This window comes from Hippopotamus amphibius, chromosome 4 (genome assembly GCF_030028045.1).
Source record: "Hippopotamus amphibius kiboko isolate mHipAmp2 chromosome 4, mHipAmp2.hap2, whole genome shotgun sequence".
NCBI classification, from domain to species: Eukaryota; Metazoa; Chordata; class Mammalia; order Artiodactyla; family Hippopotamidae; genus Hippopotamus; species Hippopotamus amphibius.
Window position 1 is genome coordinate 93,904,491 of NC_080189.1, and position 18,051 is coordinate 93,922,541.

General features: G+C 37.5%; 1 protein-coding gene across 3 annotated transcripts in view; it reads right to left on the reverse strand.

Annotated features, from left to right (window-relative positions):
- Positions 1-18,051, reverse strand: part of CACNA2D1 (calcium voltage-gated channel auxiliary subunit alpha2delta 1) — a 587,574-nt gene that overhangs the window by 463,025 nt on the left and 106,498 nt on the right. For 2 of the 3 annotated variants that reach the window (XM_057730986.1, XM_057730985.1), the window contains exon 1: positions 2,814-3,031. The exons of the other annotated variant lie outside the window; for it this stretch is intronic. In XM_057730986.1, the coding sequence (XP_057586969.1) occupies positions 2,814-2,908 (95 nt within the window). In that variant the 5' untranslated portion in view covers positions 2,909-3,031. Of the gene's footprint in view, positions 1-2,813; positions 3,032-18,051 lie in introns of those variants that run through there. 3 annotated transcript variants of the gene reach the window in all.

Genomic DNA, 18,051 nt, shown 5'->3' on the forward strand with positions numbered 1-18,051 from the left:
TGAAACAATCATTTCCCAAAGAAAATCCTAACCTGGCAAAAGAATTGTATCAAAATTCCTTCCTTTGTCTGAAAAAACCCAGTTATTTTAGTATTATCTCTTAGAACAGTTTAGCAACTATCTCAGCTCTGAATATGTTATGAGAATGTATGTTAAACCAGAAAAAAATTAAAATATTTACAATGGTATATTATTTATGTTTTACTATAATAATACTTAAGCCCTTAACATTATTGTAAACACTCTTAAAAAAAAGAAAAAAAGCAACTCTGTATTACTAATTTTAATTCAGGTCCCACTCCAATGAGTGCATTAGGAATTTTATACTGTGTTGATGGCATATTCTTCCTCTTCTGATGAGAAAAAAAAACTTCTTATATTACTTTTTCTGGGAAAAATAAAAAGATCGAAAAACCAAAAGAATTTAATAATTTCCAGAGAAATGTATATATAGAAGCACAATAATTTGCCTTTAGTGACACTATAATCATTGTACTGAGTTTTTAGTGAACTTGGAATTTTTCCCCCAAATTTGAGATTTATCCTGATAAATCCTCCATATCAACTCTTTTCTTGCAAGAAAAGTAAACAGCAACACATCTTGATAAAATTAACACTGCGTTCTTTTTTTGATTTCATAAAGTTTTCTCAGAAATTTAACACGAAGTACAAATGTTAACTCTCATTTCTCCTCTCCTCAGAAGATGGGTTACTAACTTTTCAAATAAATAATTAAAGGTGCAGAAGCTTTACAAAAATATTGCCAATATTTCCTAAAAGAGACTGACTGACCTCTACAAAATCTCGTACTAAGCTTTTTTTACAAAAAATAATCAGTTTCATATTATTTGAAAATATCTTAAATTTTCATTCTTAAAAAATATATTCCAAATCCTTCCAAAGAAAAGAAATTGTGGCTTCCTAAGTCCTATTCTTGCCCACTATTTATTTTTTTTCTTTTCTTTAGTGACTATCTGCCATTGAAAACTGAGCTATTTTAATTTTACGAGAACATTTATTGCAGATGTCCTTCTTACAACAAGAATTTTTACATTAATATTTTACCATGACCTGTTCAGGAATAAAAGGTTGTATTTTGTAGTATCTTAAAAAGTCATATTTTTCCCTGACGGTGTGATGATGCATTCCCTCCAAATGATAGAAATATTGATAAATTGTCAGTTAAAAATAACACTTTAAAAAATGTGTAAACTGAACACACTGACTCCTTTTTAAAGCGCCACGTCTTTGACACAAAATGCAAGCGACTCAATCTGAGTTCTAGCTTTACAGGCCAAGCTACAAAAAGACTAAGAAAACAAATGTATAAAACTGTAATTTCTTAATAGGAGTGAATAATTTTGAAGCATCTTCAGAGTAATTCTTACTCTTTTCATGTTTCAAAATATCCGCTTGGAACATCCTGCCAATTAAAGGAGGATCTACAGATGGCATCTACCCTTATGCTTCATAACAAAAAGGAGCTGTAATCATCTTTATGGAAGATTATCTAAAAAGGAACATGACTAAATCAATGACAAAAAATATTAGACACTCCCCTTCGCCGGGTTAGAATGTGCATCCTTCGGATTCTTGCACTGACACCTAATAAATACTTTAAGCTGAATCTTAAATAATAGCTGCAGGGTTTCAACTGGTAAAGATTCACGGTTAGTACCCATCAAAATCTCCAGTATTCAGCACTGAGCCAACAAAGGACAGCAAATAATTCCCAACTACAAAAATACTGGGAAGGCTACCTTGGGCTTTGTTTTTGTTATGTAAAATGCATTAAAGTGACTCATCCACTTACGGTTACCTACACTTAGAAGCTTTAAAGTAGCTTCAAGAACCAAAACAAATGCTTTCCCAGAATGCCTGATAGGCTATTCGTCGCATTTAAAAATATGTATATATTGTTATGTGCCACTGACTTTGAATCTTTTTCCCAGCCTAAGAGAGAATTATTATTTTCTCATTCCCTTCCTGCCGTGTGACTATACAGCTACCTTCAAACGCTCTATTTTCAGAACAGCAGAGAGGTTTTTTTTAAAATCTATTTTAGAAATGTTAAAAATAAGAGAAAATTGCAGGAGACTCTGGAAATGCTCAGTCCCTCCCCCCAAGAATAGGTTCTATTCATTCTAAGAACAGGAACCGCGTGTCCGCCGGAATTTAGATGTTTCAAATATAGGGCGAGGGAGGTTGGGTGGCACGGTCCCAGTACCTGCGAGCCCCTGGGGGTGGACAGCACCTCTGCTGCGAGGAACCAGCACTCGTCTGATCAGAAAGGCTGTCAAGCGCGCCCCGTAATTTGGGATCTAAACGAGTTTGGGTACCATAGTAATTAGAGAGCATCCCAGAGGCCAAGTGCGGGAGAAGTCCACGCTACCCTGACCAGCCTGCAATTACCTATTTGCAAAACACCCAACCCAAACACAACTTTTTATTGGACTGGGTTTGATGAGAGCCGGTATCTGGCTAGAAACTTTTCCTACAGAACAGCTAAACTCTGTAAGTCCAAGGAATCCTTTTAGAGATGGGCTGAGGCGTCGCGAGTCGTCGGCGGACGTTTCCCGGGACAGCCCGGCCCCGCCGCGGCTCCGGAGACGCCGGTTCGGTGCGCATTCCTGTGGCGAGCCGCGCGCACCTCCCGCTCGGCCTCTCCAGACTCAAGCCCGGCTCGCTCCCCACCCCCACGGGCAGACGAGCCCCTCAACTCGGGAACGGAGCCTGCGCCCGGCTGGCCGCCCGCCGCACACCTCGGCCCGCACTCCCCGCCCTGCCCGGCCCGGCCCGGCCCGGCCACTTACGTGACGGCCGAAGGGAACGGCTCCTCCAACGAGGGGCCGATCAGCAAAGATTGGAAAAGTGTCAGAGTCAAGGCCAGCAGGCAGCCAGCAGCCATCTTCGCGATCGAAGATCAATCTCGCCTCCCTCCCCGGCCGGGGAAGGACCGGCGCTGGAAATCGGGGAGGAGGAGGAGGACGAGGAGCACGGCTCGCCCGGACCGCGGACGTCTGAGGGCCCGCGCGCCCAGGGCCGGGGCGCCGGCTCTCGCGCGCGCGCGCGGGGGGCTGCAGGGGCGCAGCCCGGGGCCGGGGAAGGGGCGGCGGCGGGCGGACCCACTAGCGCGCGTCGGCTGCTCCGCGCCGCGGCCGCCGCGCCTCCGCCGCCATCAAGGGCGACTTTGGAAGCAGACCTAGGCGAGCCCGCCGGCGCTCGCGCGCTCTCGCTCCCTCCCGGTTTCCTCCCTGATTTATTCCCCCGACCGCCGTGGAGAAGGCGGGGGCGGAGGCGGGGGCGGAGGAGGGGTGACGGCACTGGGGAGGGGTGGGGGTGGCTGCAGGAATCGGGGAATGGCAGGCGGAGAGACTTGTGGCCAAGGGAGGCTCCGTCTGGCTTCTCTGGGCAAGTCAGAGGGAGGCGGCTGGGGGTGGGCAGCGGGAGGGCTGGGCGTCAGAGCAGCCGGGCGGAGACCGGCCGGAGCAGCCCTCCATACAAGGCAGAGAGGAACTCCCAAAGTCGGCGCCGGCTGGCTCCCGCCGCCCGGCGTGCGGAGGGGGGAGCGGGGCCGGCCCCGCGGGGCTCCCGGGGGACCGCCGGCCGCCCCGCGGGGCTCCACAGGCTGCAGAGCCTCCGGCCGCGCGCTCGCCTCGCGTCTTCGGGGGTTATTTTCGCCCAGGCAGGCTGCGTTCCCCCCCGGCCCTGCTCCCGGGCGCAGAATCCACCGCCTGCCTTTGGACAACAAATGTAGGAGGGATTTGTATTTGCATTTTACAGCACCACTTTTGACTCCCTACCAGGTGGCACTATTTTTTGTTTTTGGCCGGGAGTGCCAGAGGCTAGAGCCTCCGGCGGGGCTGAGTGCCAGCCGGGGCGGCGCGGCCCCACGCCCAGGTACGGCTCACCTGGCAGGACAGAGCCTCAGGGTCCGGGCTGCGGACAGTCAGAGAAGGACCTGACGCTGTGAAATCTTCCTAGCCCTGCAGCGTGGCAGGGCAGAGAGGGTGGAGGGACGAATTCCACACCCAGAGAGCACAGTGCCACAAGAAAGGCTTTGTAACCACCTCCAAAAGGTCCCAAACGCCCTAGTCGCACCGCTGGTTATGCCCTGTCTTGACAAGGTTGCTGCAAGACGAGGTTGTCTGGGTGAAGGCAAGAAAAGGGTAAGCCCCAGGAACAGGTGGCAGTTTGCGAAACGCGCCCGAAATACGGAGGAGGAATTAAGGGAGGGGGAGAGAGCTAAGGAGTAGCAGTGCGGACCAGTTTCATCTCCGTCCCCAGAAGAAGCAGTGGCAGGCGTGCTCAGGCCTTCTCGTAGAAAATTCTAGACAGAAGGATCCTGGGTTAGGCCTCCTCCCAACCAACCAAACAGGCCACCTTCAGGAGGGAGCTGATGCACCAGGTGGAAAGCTTTCCTTGAACATCTTAAATTCTTAAGCACCCTGTGGTAGTGTATTAGAGCACTTTTGACACCATTCCTGATGGGGGAAAAAGAAATGACCACCCTGCATATGTGTAAATAGTGTCATTATGGGAAGGCCGACAGATTTCTAATTAGCCCTTCTCTAGTTTCAAGAAGAGCTTATGAAAACAGAAAGACCCTTATTAATTCGGAATCGATTTTCCATCTTTCTAAAGGCAACCTCCCCGAACAGGGAAGACTGATCGTACTTACTAACAAAATTCTTCAAAGGTGATGTGATTTTATGATTCTTGACCCAGTGATGTTTCCTTACCCCTTACCTGTCTCTTTTGTGCGTGTGCTTTATTTGTTTTCTTTAAATCCTTTACATCTCTATCTTGCTCTGTTTCTTTCTTCTTACTCTGAGTGGTCTCACAAAAGGCACCCCACCGTGACTTGACTTTGTTTTATGCTAAGCAGAGAGAGAGTGGCAGCAGCAGCTAGCAAATGAGAGATGAAGTGGGATGGAATGGGACTGAGAACTCGAGCTCAGAGGATATTTTATATAACTGAAGATAGCTTTCCAATCCAAAATTAGATAACTAAATAGTCAAGTACATCTTTTTTTCTTCTTCTTCTTATTTTAATGATTCAAAAGCAAGTTTTCTTCCCCAGCATGGGGATTAAGAATGGCAGAATTAGATGCCCATTACTGTCTATGTGATATGTTGGTATCATAATAGCCACACTGCATAAAAATATTACAATATATTTTGTCAATTATTTCAATAATGACTTCAGACTTCCTACTAAGGCACCCCGTTTCTAATTTTATAACTTTAAGAGAAAGAGCTTAAGGAATAAAATAATGTAATAAACTTCTAGAGAAGGTAAGTCAGCCTTCATTATTAACTTTGTTGGCCTTTGAGCCAAATCTCAATTTCTTTGGATCACTCCAGTGAAGCACTGTGTTCTCTCATATCTGAAGCAGTTGAAGAAAGATATTGCTTCTACAATTCTTTCTGAAAGGGTTGGTTGTCAATTGTAAGCCTAAATCTTTGCTTAATGTCCTGTTGTGACATTTGCTGTTAATTGCTTTTTATCAACCTAAACTTTTTTAATAAGGATATTCAAAATGTGGCTTTTGTTTCTCATGTATGAAAGCTAAACCAAGGCCATTTTCACAACATAGCATTATGTGTCTATTGGATTAACCATAACCTTCTATAATGCACTGTTTCTGTTCAGTTGTGTTATTTTGGAAAATTCCATGAAAATCAAATATCTTATTAATTTTAATAAAATTTTGCTAAGTCACCAAAATTTGCCATTCAAGATAATATGTTTATAAATCAAAGGATTGACGATAAAACAAATTATGGGCTGTAAGTGAGCGACAAGTAAGAAATCGTTATCTACTATTCATTTAAGAGGAAATATTCTAATAAGAAAGTAAAGATTAGTGAAGACTTACAGATGTTTGTATTTAATCATTCCTTTAATAAAGTTTAAAGATTTCATGCGGCACACTGACTTTCACGTATGACATATTTATGATCTGTAACTTCTGGCTAACTATCAATTGCTATTATATGTAAATGTTGAATTTGTTCATATACATTTCATTTTTATTAATTAAAAATGAAGAAAGGACAATATGAATGTAATAGCCATAAAATGTTCCCTCTTACTCCCTTTCTGTTTTAGGTTATACTATGCATATTGGTAGCATGAAATTCTATTTCTGTTGTATTTTTCTGTAAGCATATTTCTGTATGTATGTATGTAAGAGCATGCTTTTTATTATTTATTTTTCAGTAAGAAATCTAATTTCTTCAACATTTTGGATTCAAGAATAGAACAAAGAAACTAAAAATGGGCTCTTTTTCCATTTTTTTCTCCTTTGTACAGAGACAGACACTAGAAAGAAAAATAATTCTCCTTCGCTAAAAAAGTTTTAAAGGAAATGAATTCTCTAGGGTTTTTTGGCATATCTTAAGAAAACTAAGGGGAAAACTATAATGACAAACCTTAATTTTTATATGCAAATAGAGTAAGTGACCTGCCTCTGAGATAAATGTACACTGAAGAGCCACGAACAGAAATACTTGTGATCTGAGGCCCTGTCATGCTTCTGTGCACACACACATGTGCCAGAGAAAGCCAAAGTTAAAGACAAATGGACAGAAAGCTTCAGCTATCTGTGACCTTGGGGAATATTTTCAGGAGATGGGAATATAAAAGAAAGCAACTCAGAAGCATCATTTCCCAGGAGAATGGTTAAGAAAGTGTGTAGTGGTTTTTAAGTTGGCGTTCACATTCAGTCCTTTTAAACTAAAACAGCACAGACAGGCCATGATAGAAAGCAACACGGAAAAGACACTATCTTATGTGCACAAATATGGTCAAATATTTCCTAAAAACAAGACAGATATTTAGAAGACATTTTTCCTTGGCCTGAATAAATACAGTTATTGACAGATACCACATTAAGCTTTTGAGGAAAGAAATACCTTTTCTAAATGGACACAAAATAACACTAAAAGTACTTACTGGAAGTTTATCATTTGTCCATCAGAGTCTCTTATTGGCAAACTTATGGTAACTTATGTATGTAGAAAAATTAGCTCTTATATTTAAAAATACATTATATCTTCAACAAGCAATAACTTATGCTATTTTATTTTTCAATCTCTAATCATAGAATTTTTCATTCATTTGTTTTATTTTTGCTCTTCCTCTCCTCCCTTTGCCATTAAACGCGAGCACCTCAGAAAAAAAAAATCAGCACCTACAGTATGACTTTCCATGTAAAAAGATAATAATAATAACTCTATTAGACTCTAAAATCTAGGTTTCATAGTAAGATCCTTCTCCATAAATAGAGCTGGAGTTTTGTTGTTGTTTGAACTGTAAGTTATAGCACAAAGTGTATGGAATCCATTTACTTAGACCTATACAGACAGAGGGGAGTAGAGAATTCAGTTATTTATCTTAAGTATTCACTAGCAACAAAAATGCAATGGGAAGTAGTTAATAAGAGGTAGATAGTAACACTTGAAATAACCAAAAGTAATAACTGTTGGCACTCTTTTCGGTTTTTTGTTTTTGTTTATTTTTAACTTTGTGGATGCAGACATACATGAGAGAGAAAGCAAAAGATCATTTTTCGATATTATTCTTCTGATACTAGGTTTTCAATATACTTTACACACAATAAAACACCATTATAACCTATTTCTATAAGTGTTTGGATATGTTAGAGACCAAATGCATCTTCTGTACAGATAACATAATTGATTAATTAGATACGTGTCCACAGAAGCACCACAAAACGGTGTGGCTAGGAATTTCTCCTCCTGCAGCAATGAGCATGGGAAAGAAAAGAAAAGCAGTCATTTGACTTTGGAGCCACATATTTTAGATTTATGTGATTAAAACACCTATTGTTACTACAAAGACATGATCTGGATGGGTCAGCAAACTTAGAGTTAAAATCTCATATTCCATTAATAGATGACAATGATATGATCTCCTTTTTACTAACCTATCACAAATGGGAGATATAAACTTCTAATTTTGCTATCTGGAAACATTGGAAAATCAATAGAGCAAACAGTTTAATATAATAACAGTATTTTCTCCAAGATATTGATATATAAGGTGGTGGGATATAATTTCTAAGGGTCCCTGATAATTTGGGGAAGAAATACTGTAATGCCTAATCTGCTGAAGTATATTGTCATATGCCGTCAACTGTTCTATTGCTTTTTCATAATTGAGTCAGTAATATTTCAACATTTTCTACCTTTAAAACTAAGAACAGAGATTTGAACAATACTAAAGACAGCTTGCATTGTGTACAATTGGAATTTATATACATTGATTTTTCTCTTTCTTATTCAAATTCCTTAAATTTTACTCTAAGGTAGCTTGTTCTTTAAGATGATGCTCTCAGAATGTCCATAGCTAGCTAGAAGAGGAGAATTGATTTCATACATTTGCCAACCTGGGTGACAGTGGTCCAAAGTAAAATGGTAAACTGAATCCTGAGTTTCAAGCTGAGCCTGTTTATTACCTGGATGTTACTGCCAGTTTTTCTGTTACACAGAGATCAATCTGTCTTTTACCAAGATGTCATTCATTTTGTGGATAGAATTTACACTGTCAGGATACTTGCAGATTAATTTTTCGTAAGTTTAAAGCAAATACATAACTTTAAAATATCAAATGAATAACTTCAAAATGAAGATTTTTGTTTTTATAATATTCTAATAACATTTCATGATCTAGCAGCCATTGATAATGATATAATTTAATTATGTGATTCACGTGGTTAGTAGTCATCATTTGTAGTAAGAACAAGCAAGTTCTTTGTTGGGAGGGCTGTGTATATTCACTCATCTCTGTCTCTATCTCTGTTAGTACCTGAAAATTCTTTACATTCAAGACCTTAGGCTTCGCAAAAGATTATGAGAGTACTTTTGGATTTCCTATATATTGGAATGACTATACATTTCCTTTAAACTTCATTTTTATTTCTCAAAATGTGTAAAACATTTCCCTTTCAACAACAACAAACTACTTATCAAAGATGAACAGTCATCATAAACTTAGTTACAACTGGTTGACAAAACTTTAATTCATGCCTTAACAAATGTCCATGATTCATCTGTGTTCAGGAACAGAACTCGGTTCTGCTGTTTTTTCCCCTTTTCTTCCGCAAGTCAACCAACCAGCCCCGCTCCGCCCCTTCTCCACCCCTTCCTTTGATCTTTTTCTTCCCCCACATACAACAGTTCAATGTCTATAAGACAATACCAAAAAAGGGACTCTTTTTTTTTTTTTTAAGTGAAAAGGAGAAAAGTGAAAAAAATCAGGGAATGCAAAGAGAAATTATCCAGAGAAGAGAAAAATGGAAACAAGAAGGAAGAACAATGTGAAGGGAAGAAAGAGTTTGTTCCTGTAACAGATGAACAGAACAGTGCAAAGAAGAAAGAGGTAGAACAGAGACAGCCACAAACATGAAGGCCAAAACTGGGAATGAAGCTAGAAGTATACACACATGAGGCAAAAGAGTAGGGCAAATCATTGACTTCAGTATTTAACCACCTAAAATGTTTATTGCTAAACAAATACACTATATAAACGTCAATACCTCCCTATCTATAGAAAATATGAATATTTTTTCAAGATTCTTTCTCTAAGTTAAAAGTAGCCCAGATTATATGATGTTAATATTTAAACCACTTTTTTAAGTAAAAATAGTAAATGATATTAAAGCTTTACACAAAGTACAGCTACTGTATATAAGTTTACAAATTCCCTATGCATTTGATATACCCAGAGACAGAAAATCTGATCACTTGACATGTAGGATTTCTATATGAACTCTAGGGGAAAATATCATCATCCATTTCATAAGGAACACTGATTTGTATGTAACAAATAGTTTTATAGTAAGTCACTTGGGAGTGTTAATGCAGCTAACACTCTTTCCATATTCAATCTCTAGAACCACTTCTTTCTCCCAATACCATTTTTTTTCTTTCCAGATAAAGTCATGAACAAGAAGAATGTGTAAATGGGATTAGGAGGAAAGGTCAACGGTGATTTCGCTGCATCAAGGACTTTGTTCTCACCTGAAAAACTGTTCATATTTAGAAAATGTTCAGGAGCCCTGTTCTAAATGTCTCATGTCCCAGGCTCCATCCCAGGTCTTGCATTAATTTATTCTTGATTAGTGAGAAAACTTGAACTCATCCATCTCTAACACCTCAATCAAATACTCAGATTCTTGACCCCTGATGTTTGGTTGACTCTTGAAATCATTAGAAAATGCTACCTAACTACACAGGAGTATATTGACATGCTAGAAATGGTACAGACCTAACTAACTACAAAACCAAATAGTTTAGTAGTTCTGAGATGTAGGTCAAATTACTTAGCCTTCCTGAGTTTTGATTTTCAATTTCTAAGTATTAGGAATAATCCTGTGAGGATTAAAGGATACAGAATAGTTCCACCATTCACGCATAATCACTCCCTAGGTCGGGGATGCTACAGGACAACAGGTAGACCATTTAGTCATGCAAGGTGAAAAATTCTCCATCTCTATGGACTTAAAAGTTGAAAAAAAAAATCTACTTGTAACAAGTCATTTTAAAGAAAACTAAACACTTACTTGTATGAACAATTAACTGGCAAGAAGTATACATTTAATGACTTTTATGGTACACACATGCTCGAAGGAAGTACCATTATTTTTCTCATTCTGTAATTTGTATGTGTGCATACTTTAAAATGTACAAAATATATTAGTATACTAATGATCAATGAAGGTGGAGACTATTGATTTAGAAAAAAAAGCATGTAATGAAAAATTGAGAATAAGTAAAGCATTTTCAAGGCTCAATTTAGGTAGGCAAATCTGAACAAAAAATAGATACTGAAAATATACGATAAGGTTTTTTTCTTTTTAATAGCTTTATTGATATATATTTCACAAATCATGCAATTCACCCATTTAAAGGGTATGTTCCAATGGCTTTAGTAGTATAGAAAGATTTTCACTATCATTCCTATTTAAAAAGATTAATCGTTACATATTTAAACTAGATGAGGATTTGATGAGACCTGCAAGTATTAGCTATGTAGACATGTAACAAATATTAATTCAACTTAACATTAATGTTAGACAAATTTTAATGACTCTGATACTTAAACAAATTACTGATGACTAGGGTTTTTCCAAATATAAAACCTTAGCCTATATTCTCCACAGAGTCTACCTCAAGCAACTAATCAATATAAAATTTTATATATAAACTTATATAAAAAATAATCATTTGGAGCTCACAGATTCATATACAAACAATAAACATAATTCAGATTGGCATATGCACCTACTTCATTTGTATCATTTAAGTATATGCTATGGAGTTCACTTGTGTTGCCATCTTTACAGTAAGAATAGTATTTACGATATGGAAGGATACAAGGCTGTAAATGGCATTTGCATTCATCTGATACATCAACTCTAATTCTACATTTAATCACTGGCTAGAGCTATTTATTGCTTCATGTACTATTCCTCCATAAACAGCAAAACCTCCGTAGGATACCTTCATAGTACTGAATTTTGAGCCTTTCAATGGAGATGAGAAAGGCAGAAAAATTTTATAGAGATGAAACATTCGCACCTTGATCAAGTAAATATGAAGCTTTAAAAACTGAATATGAAAATATAAAAATTAGATCAGTAAAATGCATAACTAAATGCATTTTATTTTGATAACGTCTATTAGATCCTCAAATGTAGCATATGTTGAGGATTTGTCATTTTATTTCTCAAGGAAATATTAAGACAACTAACTGAATTGAGCGCTTTCTCTTAGAAGTGTTTTTAAAAACTTAAGTAAAAATACTTTCTAAACACCATAATACACTCAACCCCCAACTTATAAACATATGTTCCAAACAATTGTTTTTATACCAGTGTTTTGAAACACAGGCTGCATTTTCTCAGAGAGAACATGTGGATTTTAGTTAGCAACCTGAGCATGCACCCAAATTTCTACTTAGCTTCAAGTGCTGTGTTAAGAATTACCATTTCTATTCATAAAGTCTAACAGATTTCGAATAACTCTTAAGTTAATAACCTTGCAAGTACCAATTCATTAATGTGGGTTTACGGTCATCGCTTAACCTGATTAATAGCATTAAGAGTAATTTATTATATTCCATTAAGAAAAAAAGCCACATCCTCCCTTTTACACATGTAACATATATGCACGAGTATATAAATCTAAAGAACACACCATATTGTTTGACGCAAAGTAGAAATTTAGAGGTCTTTATTAATTCATTCATATATTTATTCTTTCAGTCAGTTATCTATTCATTTATCATTAAGAACATGCTAAGAGCTAAATATTCTGATAGGAACCATGTGCTTCATAAATTTATATGTTTCTACTTGCTACCCAGAAACTGAGTGAAATGTGTTTCTATGTGATATATAAATGTTTAGATGAGACAGCCACTTATTTTCTAATTTTAGGATGTGTGATGCCCTTTGGTACTTAAAACTGTTGTTTTTAGTTACCCAGCAATTCCATTTCTAGGTATTTGCCCTAGAAGAGATGAAAACTTATGTCTACACAAAAACACGTACATGAAATATTCATAGCAGCAATATTTACAATAGCCAAAAAGTAGAAACAAGCCAAATGTCCACCAACTGATAAAAAGATAAGTAAAATATGGTATGTCCATTCAATGAAATATTATTTGGCAGTAAAAATTACTGAAGGACGGATCATACTAAACATGGATGAACCTTGAAAATATGCTAAGTTGAAAGAAGCCAGTCATAAAAGACTACATATTATGTAATGATATAAAATAGGCAAATCCATAGAGACAGAAAGTACATTAGTTTTGCTTAGAACTACAGTGGGCTGTTGGAGGAAACAGGGAGTGACTGCTAATTAGTATGGAATTTCTCTTTGGGGTGATGACATGTTCTAACATTGATGGTGGTGATGGTTGCACAACTTTGTAAATATACTAAAAACCATTGGATCGTACATTTTACATAGCTGAATGGCATATCAACTCTACCTCAATAATACTCAGATACATACTAGATACAGATATAAATATATAGATATATTTACTACATTGCAAATTTTGTAGACAATACTGTCCTTAGTCAAGTACCTGGGCTGTGGAAGGCACTCTACAACTATATTGTGAAAGAAAGAAGACAGAAGGTAAACAAGCCAAAAGCATGACATGCAAGATAAACGGATCAAAATGTTGTATTCTGTCTGTTTAAAGTAAATTTGGCATACCTGAAATTTGTTCTAATTATCCTCATAAAAACCAAGATCAATTCCTGAGAAGGATCAATTTGCAGAGATGAAGATTTGTCCCTCCTAAGCAATGTCAAAGGACGTATCCAGCACTAGGAAACTGAGATAGAGGCTGGACTAAGTTGACACAGGAAGAAAATCCTACTGACAGGAGAAAGCTATAGCTGTAACTCTGAAGCCACCTTACCATTTATACACATCAATGGTTCTCAAATTTGACCAGGCATCATAAATACCTGGAAGACCTGTTAAAACACAGGCTACTGGTCCCAGAACCCAGATTTCTGAATCCGTAGGCCTGGATGCGGCCTGAGAATTTTCATGCCTATCAAATTCACAATTGATACTGATCCTGTTGGTCAAGGGAATTCTGCTGCTTATTCATAAAATAAATGTTTATAAGTGGGAGATGATGGGAGGTGAGCTAGGGAAGGGCAGAGGAAGGAAATGACACACTGAATACACATTTTGTAAGTCAATAAACTGACTTAGAGCAAAGGTGCTAACTCTGGTGGGTTATCTTGGTACCTGGTGAGAGAAGTGATTCAGTGAGCAAGCTTTACTATCAGGTGATACCCTTAATACCAACTTCTGAGTTAAACTGCTTGTCAGATCTCCTGCCAACGTTCCATGTTTCAAATTCACTGATATTGGCACACCCCTAAAATAGCTCTAGCAACACATGAGGCCAAGTTGGAAGTCCACTCTTCAGTATGGGAGTTGGAATGTGTCAAAGACCTCAACTCTTCCCGAAACATGTACCTCTCAAGGCCATCTCCCTCTCCTCCTTACCTGAAAACTCCACTATCAAGTTTATTACATTAGGTTAGTTAAGGAACACATTCAAATGCACAAGCCATTAGGGTGGAAACACCTATCTCATTGAGACATAAATAGCCATTGGTCATTATCAAGAATTAGTTTATTAGATGAACTAGCTATCTGAAAGGAGATTTCAGGCTCTATGAGAAATTATTTTGGTTTTGGTAAGAAAAGTCAGCATGGACCTGATTTATTCCAACTATTTCACTCTGAAATAAAATGATTAAGACATTTTACTTAATTTACCATGAAAATAAAATAGCAAGAACAATAATCAACAAGGAAGCATTGTTAACAAAGCGTACTTTAAACACAGTCTTAAATGTTTCTCAAATCTATTTTGTGCGACACTGAAAGACAATTTCATTCACTTTCACTCTTTTTAATAAGACTTAGAGCCTGATATAGGTCACAGAATTCTTTCAGAGAACAAAAGCAAAAAATAAAACTCCTTATTGGATAAAAAATACGAAATGGTCTGAGTGCCTTGGACAGAAAAGTAATCTAGATGCTCCGAAGAAAATGGGGTTATGAAAACAAAAAGAATCCAATAGAGAAAGTAGAGAACTGTAATCTAGCCTTCCTCTTCCTTCAGTTCCCCAGGTTTTTCAAAGAAATGTGTATCATCTGGAGATAGATGCTTGTTCCTTATTTCTATTATGTCAATATGAATAAACAGATATGCACACTACTATAGAGACTGGCACTGGTTAAAACATGGATTGCGTTACTGTAAGCTTTTAGGAGCTTAAATTAGAATTTTGTGAGCACGACTTTTGAAAACTATTTGCAAACTCAAAAAATACATACATAATGTTTTAATTTATAAGAAAGTCTGCACTGTAACTATTTGGTAATTCACTATTACATTTAGAATATGTTATGTAACTGAGCAAGCTAATTCTTGGGTTTAAATTAAAGCATAGGTAACATCATTAAACTACCTTGATACCATAAAAAAATTAAGCCCCTGAAATGTTAGGGCTAATTTAGCAATAATTTATAAACTAAATAGGTTAATTCTTCTTACGATATACTCATTTCCAAGTGTTATCACCTATAAAACTGTTCTATTTATACTTCTTTTATATAAAACAATAATACTGTTTTTAATAGTCATATATATACACACATATATTTCTCTTTAATACAAAATTTTTCTAACCTTGGAGTTGATGTGACAAGATTATATTCACATATAACTTAATATAAGCAAGACCCTTAATAAAAATTGAGGATCATGCTAGATTATATCAGTGTTTTATCTTGTTCTTACTTTTAAAGGAATATTCAACAGAATAGGCATTTTTATACTTAAATAATTACAAATTTAGCACTGATTAAAATAGTCACAGCACTAATTATCTATGCAATCATGCTATGATTTTCATATATTTTGGTATTTCAATGAGGGGAAAAATGAACCCACTCAAAAGTTAATTTTTTGTTTTATAAGATTAAGGTGTTTTTTGATTTTTTGTTTTGTTTTGTTTTCACTAATTATATAGGTCATCCTATATTAAGTTAACGTTGATTTACGTGAGAAATAAAACTTTACATTTAAGGACTTAACATAGAAGTTGTTTTGCTTTGCTTTTGCTTTCCTCATTTAGTGATCCAATGCAGGCTGGCTTATCACCAAGCAAATTGCTCCTAGTAGTAATTAAGGGAAATAGGTTCTTTCCTTCTCATAGTTCCTCTGTTTCCTAGGGCCCTGGAGTTCTTTGCATCCAAACAAAAGAAGAAAAGGAGACTGGACAAGGAGTCTCCACTTCTTAACAGCTTCTTCTCTGAAATCTTGTGATTACTAGTCAAATGGTCCTGCCTGTATGCAAGTGGAGGTTGACAAATGAGGTCCCTGTTGGAGCAGTAACTTCCCATAAATACTATGGAAGCTGGAGCACAAATTTTGGTTGCATGTTAGCTTTCTCTACCATAGGCCATCCTGAGTAAGAAAGATCTGACCATCCATTGCTGGCTTTTTTTTTATTATTAATTTATTTTTTATTGGCTGTGTTGGATCTTCGTTGCTGAGTGCAAGTTTCCTCCAGTTGCAACAAGCAGGAGCTACTCTTCATTGCGGTGCGTGGGCTTCTCTTGTTACGGAGCATGGGCTCTGGGCATGTGGGCTTCAGTACTTGTGGCACTCAGGCTCAGTAATTGTGGCGCACGGACTTAGTTGCTCCGAGGCATGTGGGATCTTCCCGGACTGGGGCTCGAACCTGTGTCCCCTGCATTGGCAGGCAGATTCTTAACCACTGTGCCACCAGGGAAGTCCCCCATTGCTGGCTTTTAAAATGGAAAAATAACATGAGCTAAGGAATGCAATGGTCTCTAAATGCTAGAGAAGGCAAAAAACCAAATTGTCTCCTAGAAGAAGGAGTGCAGGCCTGCCAACATTTTGATTTTAGTCTAGTGAGACTCATTTTGGACTTCTGGCCTCCAGAACTATAATAAATCTGTGTTGTTTTAAGCCACTACATTTGTGGTAATTTATAATAGCAGCAATAGATTTTGGATCTCAATTCCTGTTATTATAAATTAGGGGGGAACAGAGGCTTTGAAATTTTTTTTTAACAGTTGTAGTTTTTTGTGTTTTTTGTTTCTTTTGTTTGTTTTTTAAGGCCAGGCTCATGTTTTGTTTTGTTTTGTTCTTAACAATAAAATTCTCTAAAAATTTAGAGGCTTCTGATCTAATTAGTTCCATCAGTACCAAGTTACAATTACCACACTCAAAAGTTCTTTCTTAGACATAAAACTGAAGTCAGCTTTAGTTCTTTTCTTTTCCTCCTATTTTTTACTCTCTGTCCTTAATGTCAGTTGCATTACAACCATGTGAGCTTACAAACTTCTCTGAAATACTTTTAATCTTTGCCATAAGGTTGAACTTTTCATTCTGTTTTTTCATGAGCCCTTCTTGTAAAATTCCTTTAAGTCACACAAGAAACATCCATTATCTTCATTACAGGGTTTTTTTTTTTTCCTATCTCTTTTTTAGAAAGAACTATAGGCCTTGTAGGTACGTAGTTTCCTTATTAAATTCTGCTGGTGACACGAAGACAAAATCTGCATAACATGGGTCTCTTATCTTAGCCTGTGAGATCAGTTTCTTTGCTGACCACCTCCTGACCACTGAACCAATGCTGCATATTTTAGGGTTTTGTTCTGGTATCGACCCAGTTCAAGGAATCACTCACTGCATTAGTTTGAGAATGTTAACTGTTTTACTAATAACCCCCTACATTTCAGTAGCTCACCAAAATGGGCATTTTTATCTCACTCTGTTAACAGTACAATATGGGGATTTACCTAGATGTTATCAAGTTGTGGTGCCAACCTCCCTGAAACTCACAGTCATCTGCAGGAGATGGAGAGGAGAAGGCAGGCCTTCTTTTTAAAAGATTTGGTATAAGAATAACTCACAGAATTTCTGCTCACATTTCAATAGAAAGAACTAATTACATGGTCATGTCTAGGTGCAAAGAGGCTGGGAAGCATAGTCTTTTTTAGTAGCATGGGCTCTCCAAAGTCAGTTTTATACTATGGAAGGAGGGCTACACATTTTGTTAGACAGTGAGCTGTTTTTGCTACTAATACATATTCATCATACTCGAAAAAAAGAGTATTTTTAAATTTTTCTTATTTATAAAGGCTTTGCTAACTAGGACGATGTCCTCAGCCAGGATGGAAAACCACTGCTTTAAAGGTATCATGCTACATCTTGGGAGAAGTAACAAGCATATAAATGTTGATTCTTTGGAGGATGGGGTACTTGAACAGATACTGAGATAAAGGTCAGGAACACAAGGGGACTGTCATAGGCTCTGTGGAAAAAAAAAAAAACCCACTTAAAAAAAAAAAAAAGTACAATGATCACTACCCTTTTGGACCTTACAACTGTCTCAAGGAAAAGCATTAAACAAGTCACACATATAATTACAA